General features: G+C 45.6%; 1 protein-coding gene across 1 annotated transcript; it reads right to left on the reverse strand.

Annotated features, from left to right (window-relative positions):
• Nucleotides 1–13,885: 13,885 nt before the first annotated feature.
• LOC140185022 (probable G-protein coupled receptor 139) lies at nt 13,886–18,145 on the reverse strand. The gene is made up of 2 exons (XM_072238248.1): nt 18,070–18,145; nt 13,886–14,787 (listed from the first exon to the last, which is right to left on the reverse strand). The coding sequence occupies exons 1-2, from the start codon at nt 18,143–18,145 to the stop codon at nt 13,886–13,888; spliced, it is 978 nt and encodes a 325-aa protein (XP_072094349.1).
• Nucleotides 18,146–18,784: the final 639 nt, after the last annotated feature.

The raw sequence follows: 18,784 nt of genomic DNA on the forward strand, positions 1-18,784 counted from the left end.
GGCTATTCCCCAGAATCATGCTTGCTGTTTCCGTCATCACGTTAAAGGCATTTGTGGTGGTCTCCAGGTCTTCCTCAAGGTGGAGTATTGGTGCAAATCCCCCCCGAACCCCCGCCAATTGCTGCATGAAATTCTTCAGAGATTCTTTCAGTTTTTCAGGGTCGAATCTCAGCCAGCTGTTTTGTTTTTTTTTATTATTTTGCTTGTTGATTCTCCTCAAGTTCACTCTGATGTTCATCATGAGAAGGTGATGGTCACTGCCCATATCTGCTCCTGAGAATGTTCTGGTCTTCGGTCTGTTCACAGCAGATCTGTGCCGTCTTTGCACCAGGATGTAATCAATCTGGTGATGTTGACCACTGGGTGCATGCCAGGTTCATCTTCGGGATGCTTTGTGCTCTCCAAGTGTGTTCGACAGCACCATGTTGTTATAACTGGCAAATTACAGCAGGCCCCGTCCCCTCTCATTGGAGGTGTCATTGCATGAGGCACGGATGATATCTCCCTTATCATCTTGTGCGTCTCTGCTCACCTTGGCATTCCAGTCACCCTGACTGGTCAAAATATCTATTTTATCCAGCTTGTCCATGACATCTTGTAATTTCTTATAGAATTCTTCAATGTGTTCTTCATCGTAGTCTGTTGTTGGGACGTAGACTTGTGCCACTGTGATGTTGAATGGCTTTACTCGCAGGCGGATGCTCATGAGCCTGCTTGACTCTGGTTGGCATCCTAGGACAGCGTTCTTGATGGATTTGTTGACTAGGAACCCGACAACATTTTCATGTCTGTTCTCTTCTCCGCTATAACAGAGTACATGTACTTCCTCAGTACGCGCTTCTCCAGCTTTCTTCCATCTGGCTTCACAGAGCCCGAGGAGGGGTATCAATTCGTCACATGCGTGAGTTACCTGAGTTTCTCTGTTTGGTTCAGCGTTCTTACATTTCACGTGGCGATTGTGATGTTTTCTCTTCCACGGATGTTCTCTCTGCCACAGATCTTCTGTGTCGAATCACCAGTAGCACATTTATCGCGTCCGCCCAGCTGTGAGACGGATAGCGCCGTCACTGGTCACCCGGGCTGCGACCGATCCGGTATGACGTTACTTTTTGGAGTGCTCACCATCCTGCTGTGTGTCTTGGGCATCTGAAACCTGGCGGAACCCATCCCTCTCCAGGTTTGACCACAGCCGATTTCCTCCAGCTGGGTAGTTCGCCTTGGTCGTGAACTTGTGGCCGTTGTAGTTCATCTAAGAACCTTTCCGTCCCGGCCGGTGACTTCATTATGGAACTTATTCGTCTAGTGGTGCCGTGTTAACACCACCCCCTCACGTGGCTTAGTCAACCAGCTGAAGCGGTTTACCGGGATATGGCGCTTGGACCCAACACGTGAGAGAATTAGGAGATGGATGAGGACCAGTGATGCCCGCCCACCCTGTCTGGTCGGGAGCAGCATGCCAGGCATCAAAGGTACTACATCTATCCAGACCCCTCGATACCTTAACTGTGAAAATAATCAGGTTTCCTGAATATACAAAACATCGTGGAATTCTGACAAATCAGAAACAAACATCTTAATGTGTTGACGATAAGAAATTCAGGCTTCCCGCAACCCACTGAAATATTTTTAATCCCATTATGTACCTTCACAAGGTAGACTAGGATATGGACACCTCACCCATCAGAACTTCATCTACAGCTTCCCACTGAACACCGGTTACACCGAGATACCTTTCTGCAGCTTTCACAATAATTTTAATTTCCTCAGTAGCACGAGTTGTCTGATCGGTACAATTCATCACATCTGCTATAAACATCACAAACCTCATTGTGTCTACCAGTAAAGTATCTTTACTGAGAGAACTGTGATGGCGACATATATCCACTGATTTCCAGTCTATTCTCTGACTGGCAACAGTTTATCAACTCTACCAGTCAGAGACAGGTTTAAATTTTTACAAGGTCTCAGCTTAAAGCACACACAATTGTAGTTTAACTTGTTGAACTGCAGCTGCCAATATTTTCATAAGGCAACATAGATACTATTTTCTCATTTCCACCTCTCTCCATGACTGACCTTCACATTAACTAATCATCTCATTTGACCGACAGGCTCCTCTGCCAGTGACAGCAGGGGACAGTGAACTTCGATTGCCCGGGTCGAAATCTGCCCCACACTCAGACCTTCCTCTTCTGCTCTATCATCATGGCGGAGTTCAGCGATGCTGCTGTCGGTGGTCTCCGGCCTCGGCATCCATGAGGATGGGCGTGGCTTTCCGTCGACACCTCCGATTATCTGTTCCGACGATGTTTGTCAGACCTCCCTCAGTCTCTACCGATGCAGAGAAGTTTTCCACAAATTCTGTAAACTCTCATTATCCAGGCAATATCTTTGACATCTTTGAAATCTCGCATCTATTCCTACACTCCAGGGAATAAAGTCTTAACCTATTCAACCTTTCTCTACAACTCAGGTGCTCATGTCCCAGCAGGCGCATTGTAAACCTTCCCTGCGCTATTTCGATTTGTTTTTGATAATTTATCCTGAATGCAGGCAATCCTAAACTGCACAGAATTTTCCAAATGCCTCAAAAATGTCTTACTTGACATTAACATAACATCCCATCCTCTGTACTAAATACTTTGATTTATGAAGGCCAATGTGCCAAAAAACTCCCTTTGTGATCCTGTCTAACCGTGATCCAACTTTCAAGTCATTATGAATCTCTGTTGCCAGATCCCTCTGTTCTACCTCACGCCTCGGGGGCCCTGCATCTCATTGTGTCTTCATGCACCACCAAATGAGAGCGCACCTTCAAAATGTTGATAACCCCCAATCAAATTAGGTAATTCCATAATAATAATGATTATAAAAAGTTCACAAGATGGCTGCCTGAACAATTAAAAAAAATCAGGAACATGGTTCAAATTCCAAATTGGATTTATTAGTAAAGTAGCTGGAAATGAAACAAAGTTCAGATTCCGCCCCAATCGAACCGGAGAGAAGCCTCAAATACGCCGGCTCTCCCAATGACTGACACCCACACATCACCTGACAGCCCAAGCTCCGTCTTCACCCCCGCATCTGCCGGTTCTCTCTTGAATTTCCGCACATCCCCAAGGCTTGTCGAATCGATAAACACCCCCCCCCACACACACACACACATCAGATTGTCGCAGCCACCGTGCGCTCACCCAAACCCGCTGACACAATTTACCTGCACATTACATCCCAGATTCGTCACATCCCCGAGTCCACTTACTCCTCAAATCCGTGCGCACCCGAAATCCGTGAGCACATCCAAGTCCCCAGACAAGCTCAAATTCACAAATCCTCAAGTCCAGACACCGGAAGCACCCCCAGAACTGAGGGCACCAGCTAATCTGTGTGCATCCCAAACATGAGAATGCGCCCATATGCACATTAGATTATCCCAGAGCAAATATCATTCCAAACTGTTGCCAGAGTAGGTGGCTCGACATGAAAAAAAAAACAGCAAGAACAACGACCAAATTCCAAAGAGCATTTATTATTAATGTATTAATAAATGAAAGTACATTGACATTCAGCACCCCAAATCGACGACCTCATATCCGTGTGCACCCCAAGTGCGCAGAAATTAAAGCTAAATCAGTACATACCCCTATATCTCTGTGCACTCCCAATTCCATGTACCCCGTAATCTGTGTGCACCCACAAACCTGTTGACATGGCCACATGCAGATTAGAATATCCCAGAGCAAGAATCATTTCAAACAGTTCCCAAAATAGCTCCCAGTAATTAAGAAAGTTCAAAACTCAAAATAAATTAATTATTAAATTATCGGTGTCTGTCTGTACCTGTGTGCGTTTATATCCATCTGCGTGACAGTGGGATTCCGTGTGTGTGTGTGTGTGTGTGTGTGTGTGTGCGTGTGTGTGTGTGTGTGTGTGTATGTGTGTGTGTGTGTGTGTGTGTGTGTCAGACACCATCTAGCAGTTAGCGCCCGGTGTTTGTCGCGTCGGCGTGTTGCTGAGAACACCTGGCTAGTGTGGACGAAACCCTTCAGGACACCAGAAAGATGTGCGTACACTGGTTCGTGAACTGTATGTAACGCGCTGGAAGGTTTCACTGCTAACGCAATGATTTCTCTGTAGCAGCAATGTTTGGGTTATGACTAGAGATAATGAGCTTTGGGATGTTAGTCAGCCAATGAGAGGCATGCAGCTCTTTCTTGTGGGTCTGAGAACAAGGAGTTCGCAGTCCTTTGCCGGGGAGAGATGAGGAGAGCAGAAGCTTATGGAGAGAGTTGGTAGACGGCCGGAGGGAGTGGACTTGGAGCGAGAGTCCGAAGGTCAGCGACGATCGGCGGAAGTCGATGGTGGACGGACAGCTTCTCAGTGAGCTCCAGCGCGTTGTACTGTTTCATGAGAATGGGCCTGTTTTTGTTTCTTTTCTAACGATATAGTCAAATTAAGAATTATAAAGCTCAGTCATTTAATCGCATATGTGTACTGTTCGTTGCTTCGCGGTACTGATTTGTGATATCACATAGAATCCACTTAAACGAAATTTCTTACGTTTGGTCTGGCGGGGCCCATTAATCCGCTAGCCGAACCGAGAGTTACATGTATAACATTGCATTGTTTGTAAGGCATACAGCAAATCTTAATTCTGAAGAGCAGAGAGCTCGGACAGTCTCTACTCAATACATTTGAGGAGGGTGAACAAGAAACAAAAAAGTGAATTCATGAGGATGTTCTGATGGCTCTGGGCCTGAACTGGTTAAGTTTAGAAAGATGGGGGAGAAATCACAATGGAAACCATAGAATATTGATTGACAGCACACAGAGCACGGCTGAGACCTGGAGTCGCAGAACCGGAGGTTTCATTGTAATTGTGTGTGTGTGTCTGTGTGTTTTATGTTTTCAGGAATTCTGGTTGTTTTCACGAGATTTAATGCTCATAATAAACTTTAGTTTGAAGTTTCTTTTATTTTTATGCAGCGTTATATTGTTAGTGGTCGTGATAGGTCAGTTCGTAGAGGACTGGTGTTTACAGTTTTATAAGGAAAAGGGCGGGTTACTGAGCTGTGAATAGGAAAGAAAAGTAGAAGGCATTTGCAGTAGAAATACTTCATTGAACAGGTGGGGGTTTTGAAGTGGCTGATTTTCACAGTTTGTGCAAAATGGCCGTTGCAACGCCTATTCTGAAACCCGGAAGCTCCCCGTCTGATTAGTCTAGTTACAGGTCTATATCATTAATGTCTCATTCATGTGAACTTATGGACCGTCAGGTAATGGAGCGTTTGAACTATATTTCGGAAGAGAGAGGTGATAAATTGTTTTATCAAAGTGGGTTTCGGAAGTGTAGAATGACGGATTCACTTTTAGGTTTGGAAGATGATATTAGGAAAGAATATTTAAATAAAGATAATTTAATAGCAGTATACCTTGATATCGAAAAGGCGAGTGATATTCATGGACGGAAGGACTTTTGATTAAACTATGGAAATAAGGATGGAGGTGGAGATTGCATCACTTTTTCTGAGTTTTATATTTCGACTGCCTGTGCTGGTACGGGTGGGAGCTACATTCGGGTTTCTATGAGACAGAGATTAGAAAATCACAAGGCAGTATTTGTAACCCTTAATTATTTAATTTCATGATTAATTATATTTCCTCTGAGATAGGCATTGGCGTGCGTAAGTCACTACATGCGGATGATGGATCTTCATGGATTAGAGGTAGAAATTGCAACTGTGCTGTATATTGGATGCAATTAGCAATAAATAGTTTTTAAACAATAGGCAAATATATCAGGATTTAAGATTTCAGTAGCTACCACCATTTTCCACGAGGAAGGAAGGTGACCTAACCGCCAAATGCGATTCAGAATGTTAATAATATCTCTAGGGAGTTGTCAGTCACATGTCTGATCATACAATAACATATATCATTCTTTCAAGGGGACGTCTGACCTGCATGAACAATAAACACAGAATAATCTGCAGATGCTGGGATCAAAGCAACACTCACAACACGCTGGAGGAACTCAGCAGGTCGGGCAGCATCCATGGAATAGATCGGTCGGGCGAAGGTGTCCGGCCCGAAACGTCAACCGATCTTTTCCACGGATGCTGCCCGACGTGCTGAGTTCCTCCGGCATGTTGTGAGTGTTACATGAATAATAACCTTCTTTAGTTCAGAGAAATAAAACGCTTCATCTGTAATACTATCATTGCTACGGCTGATTTCCAACACCTCAGGCTGATCACTGAGAACCTGATTCCTATAGTGTATAACCTCGTCATTTTTATTATCTTGATGATCATTCGCTGCAAATGACGCAGCCAGTAACTGAACATTCCCTATTTTAGTGACAATCCTTTTACCCTCACTAATATTATGATCCCTACGTCTCCCCCATTTTCTTAATCATTCCCCAAACATCTCCTAGTTTAATATACCATCCAATATTATCACAATATGACCTCCAGTAAACCCTTTTCACAATCTTCTCCATTTTCCTCACCACGGCCTGTGCCATTTTATATTTAATACGATCACTCGGAGACTGATACTTCTTAACGTTCATAAACACGTTACTTCCCTAATTGCATCTGCGCGCTTCTCAGTCCACCATGGCACAGCCTTTCTCATATTAATTCTGTTTGTAACGGGAAGTGATTTCCATTAGTTTGCTGAATAACGTGACAAAACCTTTCATTGCAAAAATACGCAACTTCCTCAACATTCTGTAGCAGTTCCAGAATTACTATGAACATTAAATCTCGTGCCTTTCTATTTTTCGAAGCTCCGTATACCTCTCCAGGAGACTCTTAAAAGATCCTATGTCATAGTTCGGTCCGTGAAGTCTGTGTTCGGTTTCACGGTGCAGTCCATGGTTCTTTGTTCCGGGGTTTCTGGTTTTCCCCAGTTTCTGTGATGGGCATATGTTTCTTGTTTTGGGGCTGAGACACAAATACCTCTGCAAACCAGGGATTCCCTGCTGGACTGTCCTGTTCCCCTCCCTGTCTTCCCCCCACCCCCCTCGCCCGACTCTCTGCCTGGATACCTCGCCTGACTCTCTGCCTATATCCCTCGCCTGACTCTTTGCCTGCTCACCTAGCCTGCATACCCCGCCTATATACCCCGCCAGTATCGCTGAAGTCTTACCGCCGGAGCAAGACCTTGTTAGGTCAAAATAACGAACTGTTTTTCGTTGTGTGAAATTCTTTCTCTGTGTCCACGCCTTCGCTAGGTAGGTCCGGCCGTTTGTCTCTACTAGTGTTAGGATCTGTCTCTGTGTCCACGCCTTCGCTAGGTGGGTCCGGCCGTTTGCCGCCACCTTGTGTTATGAGTCCCGGCCCTACGTCCTGTTCCCAAGGAGGGGTCCCGGCTCTGTGTTCGGAGCTCCTGTCTCTTCTACTCCAAGGCTCCGTGCTCCTGAAGGACCTCGTCCAGTCCATGCCTAGTCCAGTCGTATCCGAGTTCTGTCCATGTGCCTTTTCCTGTTCTTGCGTCTCGTCCTACCCAGGAGTTCCTCACCCAAGCCATGTCCAGTCCTGCAGCCTCAAGACCCAAGACCCCAGCCTGCAGGCTCAAGACCCAAGACCCCAGCCTGCAGGCCTCAAGACCAAGACCCCATTTCCAAGACCACAGCCGGCAGCCAATCTCAAGATTCAAGTCCCCAGCCGGAAGCCAAGCTCAAGATCCAAAACCCCAGCCAGCAGCCAACCTCAAGACCAAGACCCCAGTCTGTCTCCAAGTTCAAGATCCAAGACCCCAGCATGTCTCCAAGATCCAAGACCCCAGCATGTCTGCAAGCTCGATCCAAGACCCCAGCATGTCTCCAGGCTCGATCCGAGACCTCAACCTGTCTCCAAGTTCAAGATTCAAGACCCCAGCATAACTCCAAGCTCGATCCAAGACCCCAGCATATCTCCAAGCTCAAGATCCGAGACCCTAGCCTGTCTTCAAGCCTCAAGACCAAGATCCCAAGCCTGTCTCCAAGCCTTAAGACTCAAGGCCCCAGCTTCCAGTCCTGCAGTCATGTCATGTCCATGCCTGGTTCTGCGGCCCGAGTCCGAAGCAAGACCCCGGTTCTGGAGCCTTGTCCAGTCTCTGGCTCAGGGTCCAAGCCCTAGTCTGCGTTCTTGTCCCTGCTCCTTGTCTGCATCCTGTCACGTCCCTGCTCTAGTAAAGTCCTGTTCATTGTATTTCAGTGTCTGTGTTTTGAATTTGGGTTCGTTCCCAACGCCTCTTTGTGACATTTTATTATATCCGCCTCCACCACTATTGTCGGCAGTCCCTTCCATGCACTCAGTCCTTGTGCAGGCTACTCTAAGAGTTAACCGCCAGGTTGAGTCAGTGGTGAAGAAGGCCAATGCAATGTTGACATTCATTTCCAGAGGTATAGAATATAAGAGCAGGTATGTGATGTTGAGGCTCTATAAGGCAGTTGTGGGACTACACTTGGAGTACTGTGTGCAGTTTTGGGCTCCGTATTTTTGAAACGATATAATGATATTGGAGAGTGTTCAGAGTGGATTCACGAGAATGGCAGACCTGATGTGAAGAAGAGTAGGTAATGGCAGTGATCGAGCCGAGGCTTACACACTATATAGAGCACTGTGCAAAAGTCTTAGGCACATATTCGTAGCTGAGGTGCCTAAGACATTTTCAGATTTTCATCGTAATTGTTTTCGATCTTGTATCCTAGGAGTACAGTGTACAGATCTGGTCACCAATCTACTGAAATGATATCAATAATCTTGAAAGGTTACATTTGTAATCATATTCTTAGGACTTATGCGCCTGAGTTAGAGGGAAAGAGCCAATAGTTTTAGCCTCACTCAAACAGAGGAGGTTCCCCCTCATGTCGGCTGGGACTAGAACAAGGGGTCATAGTTTAAGGGTGAAAGGTGAAACGTTCCAAGGGACATTGAAAGAGAAATTCTTCACTCAGAAGGTAGTGTGAGTGTGGAATAAGATCCCGTGAAGTGGTGAATGCAGGTTCAATTGCAACATTTAGGAGAATCTTGGGTAGTTACAGGGGACGAACGTTTATTGGATACCATGGTCCGGGTGCAGGTCGATGCAGACTACACCTGACAACAGGTCGCCACAGTATGGAAGAGCCAGGGGGTCCATTCCGCTTGAATAGAAATAATAAAATAGCCCTTTTCCGGTACCTTGCCTGTGGCTAGTCAAGTCCCAAGTAATCACATCATTTACCTCTCTCAATAATCTGCAGTATATCCCGCAAGGCTCTGGAGAAATGTCCACCTTACTGTTCTTTAGGAATAGAAACACTGGCTACTTAGTTGTTCTGTAGTTAAAGACATTTAAAACACAATTTGAATAGGAAAGGTTTTCTCATAAATCCTTACAGCAGGGAAATGCCCTTGAGCCGCCATGCCCTTGTGAGTGAGATGTACAATGACAAACGCAGGAAGATGGGGCCATTTTGATGGGGACCATGTCGGCATGAATGGGGTGAGCCGAAGGGCCAGCGTTAATGTCGTGTCCCAAACGTTCCCTCTATTCCTATCAATCGATGCTGCCTGACCTGTTGAGTTACTTGCACTGCTGCATACAATTCTTGTTAACATCTTTTGTGCTGGAATATTGAAAAGGAATTCAGCAGGATTGTTGGGGTTTTGCGTCATGTGACGATATTGTTCAGTTTTCATCTACATACAAGTCAAGGGATCCAAATTCATAACTCCCTCAAAGTGGCTGCACGGAGCGATAGGTTGGCGAATGCGGCCTAGCGTCTGCTTACCTCCGGTAGTCGAGGTGAAGAGTTCCGGTGTCAGGTAGCTACGTTGCATATTTATAAATGTCTAGTTTACCTCTAGCTGCAGTATTGCATTCTATAATAGGGAAAATGTGGAGGTGTTGGAAGGTGAGTAAAAGTGGTTTACCAGGAAGCCGCCTGGATAAGGCAAGACTGGACAATTTATGGATATTTCTTCCTGAGCACCAGAGGCTGAGGGAGGCCTGACAGAAATTAATGGTAATATGATATGACACGATATTTCCTCGGACCTTGAGAGAGACTAGTGTAGCAATTGCAGGGGCCCTGGTAGAAATATTTAGCCACGGATATGGTGCCAGAGGACTGGAGGGCAGCTCAGGTCGTTCCGTTGTTTAAAAAAGGCTCCCAAAGTAAACCAGTTAATTACAGGCCGCTGAGCCTGACATCAGTAGTAGGTAAACTATTGGAAGGTGTTCTGAGAGATCGGATATACAAGTATTTGGACAGCCAAGGGCTGATTAAGGATAGTCAGCATGGTAGTGCGTGGTAGATCGTGTTTAATGAATCTTGCAGAGTTCTTCGAGGAGGTTACCAAGAAAGTAGACAAAGGAAATACTGTGGATGATGTTCACATGGACTTTACTAAGGCCTTTGACAGGGTCCCACATGGGAGGTTAGTTCAGAAGGTTCAGACACTAGGTATCCTTGGAGAGGTTGTAAACTGGATTCGAAATTGGCTGTGTGGGAGAAGACAGAAAGTGATAGTGGATGATTGCTTATCAGACTGGAGGTTTCTGACTATTGGGGTGCCTAAAGTATCTGTGCTAGGACCATTGGTGTTTCTTGTGTATATCAGTGATCTGGATAATAATGTGATAAATTGGATCAGCAAGTTTGCTGATGACACTAAGATTGGAGACGTTGTGGACAGCGAGGAAGGCTTCCAATGCTGGAAGAGGAATCTGGACCGGAAAAATGTGCCAAAAATGGCAGATGGAATGTAATGCAAACAAGTTGAGGTGCTGCATTTTGGAAGGACAAATCAAGGTAGGACATACACAGTAAATGGTAGGGCACCGAGGTTGCGGTGGAACAAAGGGATATGGGAGTTCAGATACATAATTCCCTGAAAGTGGCGTCACAGGTAGACACGGTTGTAAATAAAGCTTTTGGCATCCTTGCATTCACAAATCAAAGTATTGAGTACAGGCGTTGGGATGTTATGGGGAAGTTGCATAAGACATTGGTGAGGCCAAATTTGTAGTATTGCGCACAGTTCTGGTCACCTAACTACAGGAAGGACATCGGTAAGACTGAAGGAGTGCAGAGAAGATTCACTACGATGTCGCCGGGTCTTCAGGAGTTGAGTTACAGAGAAAGATTGAACAGGATAGGACTTTTCTCCTTGGAGATTAGAAGAATGACGGGAGAATTGATAGAGGTTTACAAAATTATGAGGGATATGGACAGAGTAAATGGGAATAAGCTCTTTTCACTTAGATGAGGAGAGATGAATACGAGAGGACATGGCTTTAGGGTGAAAGGGGAAAGGTTTAGGGGGAATATTGGGGGGAACTTCTTCACTCAGAGAGTGGTGGGAGTGTGAAACGAGCTGCCATCTGACGTGGTAAAAGCGGGCTCACTCTTACGTTTTATGAATAAATTGTATGAGTACATGAATGGGAGTGGTCTGGAAGGTTATGGACTGGATGCAGGTCATTGGGACTAGCGGAATAATGTTTCAGTACAGACTAGATTGGCCGAATGGCCTGTTTTCTATGCTGTGGTGTTCTGGAGTTCTATGGTTCTATGAGAGTCACAGACAGAGTGGACAGCCAGTGCTTTTTCCCTGAGGTTGCAACGTATGAAAACAGAGGCAATGTATTTCATGTGAAAGAGGGAACACTGCCTCTTTTGATTCTTTTTTTCGGCAGAATTTATTTTGTGATTTAGTGGAATTTTGTATCTTTTCCCCACATTCCTGCGGTAAAAACACGAACAACTTACATCAGACAGTGATGTTAATCCTGACGCAGAATGTTTAAATGTGTGGGGAATGGAGCGATGCGCACCTGGTGATGCAGAAGGGATTGGTTTAGAAAGGCACGAAGTTACCAGTTCAATTAGTTCAGAACTGCACAGTGAGCAGAGGCGCCTTTACCCCTGCTGTACTGATCTATGATCGTGAGACCACACCTGGAGTACTGTGTGTAACTTTGGACAGCCGCCTCGGGAAGGACGTGATTAACCTACAAAGGTGCAGTGAGGATTCACGAATTTTCTTGCCGGGACTGGAGGACTTGGGTCAGAAAGGGCCTCGATCGTGACTCTGGAATGATCACGATACTAACGGTGACGCCACATTGATTCTCCCCTCTGCCTCCAAAGGCCTCACTGTCACGAAGCAATTGCAGGCTAAAGTAAAGGGGGAAAAAAACCACAATGAACACCTATTTTGAATGAGAACTACAACTCCCGTAAGGCACTGCACAGAATGGCCGCACGATTTTTCCGGAACTACAACTCGCGGCTGGCACCGCGCTCAGTCGTAGGAACCTGAAGGGCGGCGTGGCCATCTAGAAATTGTAGTCTAATGTTCTCGGCTCCTCAGCCGCTCTCTGTTTCAACACTATGACAACGCAGAGAGGGACTGATTATGTGGCAGAGGTAGCTCTGACCCACCTCCGTCCTCTGCTGTCACTGGCTGATGTGCCTGTCGGTCAAGTGTGAACTTAAACGATGATTAGTTAATCTGAACGTCAGTCATGGAGAAAGGGAAAAGTGAAAATTCTATTTACGTTGCTTTCTGAAAACAGAGGCAGCTGCAGTTCCACAGGGTAAAGTACTGTTGGGTGGGTCCTATGCAGAGGCCTTGCAAAAGTTAAACTGAATGTTTATAAAGTGGTACCAGACATAGAACAGTCTGTGACGTCAGAGTGTATATGTTGTCATCACAGTTCAATCCCGAAAGATACTTTACTGATGGATAAATTTGTGATTTTTATAACGGACGTGGTGAATGGTACTGCTCGGACATCTAGTCGTAATGATGAAACTCAAATTATTGTGAAAGCAGAGCAAAAGTTCTTCTTTGTAGTGCTGGATTATTTTGTCATTAGGTGTGATAAGTTAGTTGGCAGTGATGTTGCCATTTTTAGGAAGGGACGTGGAATCGAGTTGTGAATTGAATGAAATGTATGTCACAGCTGTAGCAGAAATATTTGATTCAACAGGAATGAAAGTGGTTTAATGTTTTATGTGATGAGCGTCTGCCAGGGCTGAATGTTGAGAGGATGATGTGGGTTTTTGTAATGAAACGTTCTGTCACATTATTCATCAAACAGCGTTGAAAGTGATTGCTGTGAAAAAGAGCATTTATTGGAGAAAGGTTGTAGCATGGTGGACTGAGAAGTATGCAGAGGCATTTGGGGAGAAAAATAAGTTGTTTAGGAAAGTTAAGAAGTATCAGTCTTCTGATAAGAAGCATATCGGGTAAAATGAAATGAAATGCAGGCTTGATTATAAACATTGGGGGTTAATAGCTTTCATTTAAAATCTTTCAATGGGAGTGAATTTAATTTAATTCACGGTACTGTGTTTAATTAAGTATAATCTATAGGGTTTTACGGGTTAATAGAGCGTTAGATAGAAGAGGCAGTGAGGGTATTAATTCCCAATTGTCTGCAACACACTCCGTTCCAGATGGTAGCGAAATTTACCTTAAAGTTGGAGTTTCGACCGTCATTTACCCAAACACCGCCTTTTTTCACGTTAGCCAATCATTGAAGGGGACTGCAGAGACTGGTGTGATTGACATTGGAACAGCAAACCAGCATCAGACGTCTTGGGTGAACAGACTGTGAGGCTCCTGGGCGGGAGTATAAATTCATGAACAAATCAACAGACCAATCGGTGGCTCGCAATCCGGAGTTGTTCTTTGATTGACATCTGGCGGGTCCAATGATGTACTGAGACTCCAAGAATTTGCCTGGCCACCCCGACCACACACACTATGCTAATATTTCGGATCTGTCCGTCGTTGGGACAATCAGCCCGGGAACAAACAGCTGGGAGATCAGGCGGTGAATGTGAGGAGCTGGCGTCTGGACTGGAGAAATTGCGGCCGCTTTCGGCTTGTGCTCAGGACGCGGCTTTATTAATGAACTGAAGCACCGAGGTGACCGGATATTTCACCGCTCTGATTATCTGCTCCCTGAATTTCGACTGAGTCACCGCGTAAATAAATGTGTTCGTGCAGCAGCTAAAATTCTTCAGCAAAACACCGACGTAGTAAAAGATCCATTCAGAATCATTGAAATCGTATCCAGATACTTGATAATAAATGACATTTACAACGTATGTCATCCACAGGAGGATGAAGCTGCCGGAGAGGGTGAAGAGTAAAACCACAGACCTCCTCCTGCTCTCCATCTCCGGGTCACTGCGGTTCTCCCCCTTGCTCTGACCCTTCAGCCCCTTACGGACCCGACTGGCCACTAAAATGTGCCTGACTGTCAGAGCGTTGAGCAGCAGGATCCCAGCGAAAGGGAGGGACGGAGTTAAAACCGTGTGGAGCCAGTCATATACTACCCACCCCAGGTCAGTGAGATAATTGTTCACGGGTTTACAGAACCACGGTACATTGTCGATGATCACCCAGGGTTCCCGTGTGAAGTATCGGGGTATGTTTTTCAGACAGAACAGCACGCCGGTTGTTGTTAGAACCACAGCCGCAGTTTTCCCGGTGCAATATTTTGTTTTCAGCTTCTGGCAGCAAATGGTGACAAACCGATCAAAGGTGAAAGTGACGGTGAACCAGACAGAACAGTCTGTGGCTGTGAACGTCAGTACATCGATAACACTGCACACAGGGGTGATGCTCAGAAAACTCCTCCGGAAGTAAAAAGTTCTGATTCGATATAAAATTACATTGGTGACAACGGCCAGTAAGTCAGACCCTGCCATGGCCACCAGGTAGCGAGTAGTGCAGACAGAGAGGCCGCACTTTCCCCGGGACAGGATCACAATCGCCGCTAAATTCACTGGAGGGAGGGAGGGAGGGGGAGAGATGGAGGGAGAGAGAGTGGGGAGAGATAGATAGAGACCGAGAGAGGGGTGAGAGAGCGAGAGAGAGAGAGGCAGAGAGAGAGAGAGAGAGAGGGAGAGAGAGAGAAGGAGAGAAAGAGAGAGAGAGAGAGGGAGAGAGAGAGAGGGAGAGAAAGAGAGGGAGAGAAAGAGAGAGAGAGACAGAAAAAGAGAGAGACAGAGAGAGAGGGGAGAGCGAGAGAGAGACAGAGAGAGGGAGGGAGAGAGAGGGAGAGAGAACAGACACTGGGCATTACTGAACACATTCTCCGGGAATTAACACGAGGTCGGGTTTCAGCTAAAGATCAGGAGTGCTGGAGTCTTTGAACGGCTGCTAATGTAAATCAGACACTGGTCACACTGTCTCTGACCTGCTTTCCTCAGTGTGGGGATAAGACGATGAGTGAGCAATCCTAGGCGATAAAAACGAGCTGTATGAACAACAACGATCATTCCGATTCCGGTCGTTAACGGGGCCAGTTTCACTGATTTACCCCTGATTGGCCAGGCCTCTGGAAACTCAGCATCTGATGCGGCCACGAATGCATACAAGAGCAGCGCACATCAAATACTGGAGGGACTCAGCTGGTGAAGCTGCATCCGTGGAATTTTACAAACCGTCCTTTCGGGCCGAGATCCTTATTGAGCACGAAGCAGTGCACGGATTTATATTAAAAAAAATATAACAATTACAGCACGGAAACAGGCCATCCAGGCCCTCCTAGTCCATGCCGAACTCTTACTCTCACCTAGTCCCACAGACCTGCACTCAACCCAAAACCCTCCATTCATTTCCTGTCCATATATCTATCCAATTTAACTTTAAATAACAACATCGAACCTGCCTCAACCACTTCTGCTGGAAGCTTGTTCCACACAGCTGCCACTCTCTGGTAAAGAAGTTTTTCCTCATGTTACCCCTAAAGGCTTGGCCTTTAACTCTGAACTCATGTCCTCTTGTTTGAATCTCCCCCATTCTCAATGGAAAAAGCTTATCCACGCCAACTCTATCTATCTCCCTCAAAATTTTAAATACCTCTATCCAGTCCCCCCTCAACCTTCCACGATCCAAAGAATAAAGACTCAACTTGTCCAACCTTTCTCTGTAACTTCGGTGATGAAACCCATGTAACATAAAAGTAAATCTTATTTGTACTCTCTGAATTTTGTTGACTTCTTTCCTATAATTCGGTGACCAGAACTGTACACAATTCTCCAAATCTGGCCTGACCAATGCCTTGTACAGTTTCAACTCCTGTACTCAATGCTCTGTTTTATAAAGGCCAGCATACCAGAAGCTTTCTTCACCGCCCTATCCACATGAGATTCCACCTTCAGGAAACTATGCACCATTATTCCTAGATACCTCTGTTCTACTGCATTCTTCAATGCCCTACCATTTACCATGTATGCCTATTTTGATTAGTCCTACCAAAATGTAGCACCTCACATTTACCAGCATTAAACTCCATCTGCTATCTTTCAGCCCACTCTTCTAACTGGCCTAAATCTCTCTGCATGCTTTGAAAACCTACTTCCTTATGCAGAACTCCACCTATCTTAGTATCTTCTGCATACTTACTCATCCAATTTACCACCCCATCATCCAGATCATTAATGTATATGACAAACAGCATTGGACCCTGCACAGATCCCTGAGACACATCACTAGTCACCGGCCTCCAATCTGACAAACAGTAATCGAACACACTCTCTGGTGTCTCCCATCCAGCCACTGCTGAATCCATTTTACTCCTTCAATATTAATACCTAACGATTGAACCTTCCTAACTAACCTTCCGTGTGGAGCCTTGTCAAAGACCTTACTGAAATACATATAGACAACTTCCACCGCTTTACCCTCGTCAACTTACGACGGGTCTCAGAGGGAAAACAGGAACAACGTAGCAACCTGAGGCTGAGTGGCTCCGTTAATGGATTAATTCTACAGATCAGTTCAATAACACACGTTGGCAGATTGGTTCAGCTGAACTGACCCAATTTTTGACCAACAGGCAGTGGGATCCGACTGTGACAGTCTCCACAGGCAGACCTGAAACACAGGACCAGGGATTCTCTCTAAACACTAACTCAGAAACAGAGAACTTTACAATGTAAACCCCACCCAGTCAACTTTTCCTGGAAAGCTGCCTGTCCCCAGTACTGGGACAGACCTGGACAAAGTCCAATTAAAACGCGTGCAGTCACACCTTCGCGGAGAGCTGCATCCCTGACATTCAACAAGCCGTCGTTTCGGACCGAGACCCTCCGTCAGGACGAAACGATGCCCCGATTTACGACGCGTCTCAGAGGGAAAGCAGGAACAAGTTAGTAACCTAAGGCTGAGTTGTTCCTTTGATAGATTAAATCTACAGCGCAGTTCAATTCGATAATACACAGCAAAAGATCCGCGGGCACTGGTGCAGGTGATCAGACCCAGATTATTGACCAACAGTCAGTAGGATCCGACTGAGAGACTTCAGAGGAAGACATAAAACCACAGGACCTGGGGTTCTGTCTGATCAATAACTCAGAAACGGTGAACTTCGCAATGTAAACTCCTCCCAGTCACACCTTCCCAGAGAGATGCCTCTCCCCAACGCCGGGAAAAATCACGACAACTTCCCATTAAAACCTGCCAATCACACTTTCCCGGAGAGCCGCCTGCCCCCACCACTGGGGCAACTCTGGACAAATTCCCATCAACACCCTCCCAATCACACTTTCCCGGAGAGCCGCCTGCCCCCACCATTGGGACAACTCTGGACAAATTCCCATCAACACCCTCCCAGTCACACCTTCCCGGAGAGCCACCTGCCCCCACCATCGGGACAACTCTGGACAAATTCCCATCAACACCCTCCCAATCACACCTTCCCGGAGAGCCGCCTGCCCCCACCATTGGGACAACTCTGTAGAGAGTCCCATTTAATTCCTCCCAGTCACAGCCTCCCGGAGAGCTGCTCGTCCACAGCACTGGAGCAACGCAGGACAAGGTCTCATTCACGGCAATAACGACATTAGAGTCGATCCCATGAGTTAAGGGAGAGACAGAAGTTTAGTTCCGCTTGTTATTAAATATGAAAAGATCAGAGTGTTGAACTGACTGGATCGATATCTCTGACGGATATTTTTTTCTTAATGATCATCAAGATAGAAACTTGTCAAATGATCATAAATAGCTTAACACCGGTTAACACACAGAAACAGCAAAAATATTAATTCTTCTGCTCACCCACCGGGAACTCCAATGACGGCAATCAACAAGTACAATATTTTCTCCACACTTTTGTACCTATCCAACATTGCAGACATTTCTCTGTCCAGTGATTTGTCCCTCTGTGCTCCAGGCGATCTCTCGGAAGGAAATTTTGAGGCAGCACCTGCCTGGGGTTTTAATACCATTTAGCGGCTCCACGGGGACTGACATCAACAGATTTAAAAATAAAGGTTTTTAAATTATTCACAATCCGATTACATCAGACAGGTGTAATCCCCGCGGTGTCAGATTGTGATGAAATTAATGATTTAATATTTAGAACATTTGTGGGAGATAGCTTTTCTGAAAAATGTTGACTGAACCTTCCGAGCTGTTTCATCAAATACATGTGCTTCCATTGTAAATATGTACTTCAAAGGAACTATTTGTCGGACACAGAATATTGAAGTAAATTTTGTCATTGTAACTTGTGAAATTGTATTGAATCACTTACTGTTATCATTCTCCTCAATAGTAGAAACTCTTGATGTAGTTTGTGTTTGCGACTCTACCGAGAAGGACCAAAAAAAATGTCAGTTTTTGATGATAAATAAACACTTCCATATCCAAGAACCCCAAAAGACCTCTCAGTAACTCAGTCACAGGCAGAATATTTGGGAACTTGTCCAGGTCCATTTCTCATTCCAACGAATGGCCATCAAATTCAGTGGTCTAGTGAGGGTGGTTAGTATGTT

The sequence above is a fragment of the Mobula birostris genome, chromosome 20, assembly GCF_030028105.1.
Source record: "Mobula birostris isolate sMobBir1 chromosome 20, sMobBir1.hap1, whole genome shotgun sequence".
NCBI lineage: Eukaryota > Metazoa > Chordata > Chondrichthyes > Myliobatiformes > Myliobatidae > Mobula > Mobula birostris.

Bases quoted from the DNA above. Each gene is read 5' to 3' on its own strand.
- LOC140185022 (XM_072238248.1), bottom strand. From the start codon at position 18,145: ATGTCTGCAATGTTGGATAGGTACAAAAGTGTGGAGAAAATATTGTAC. The intron at 14,788-18,069 runs GTGGGTGAGCAG...CCCTCCCTCCAG, and splicing joins TGCCGTCATTGGAGTTCCCG to TGAATTTAGCGGCGATTGTG.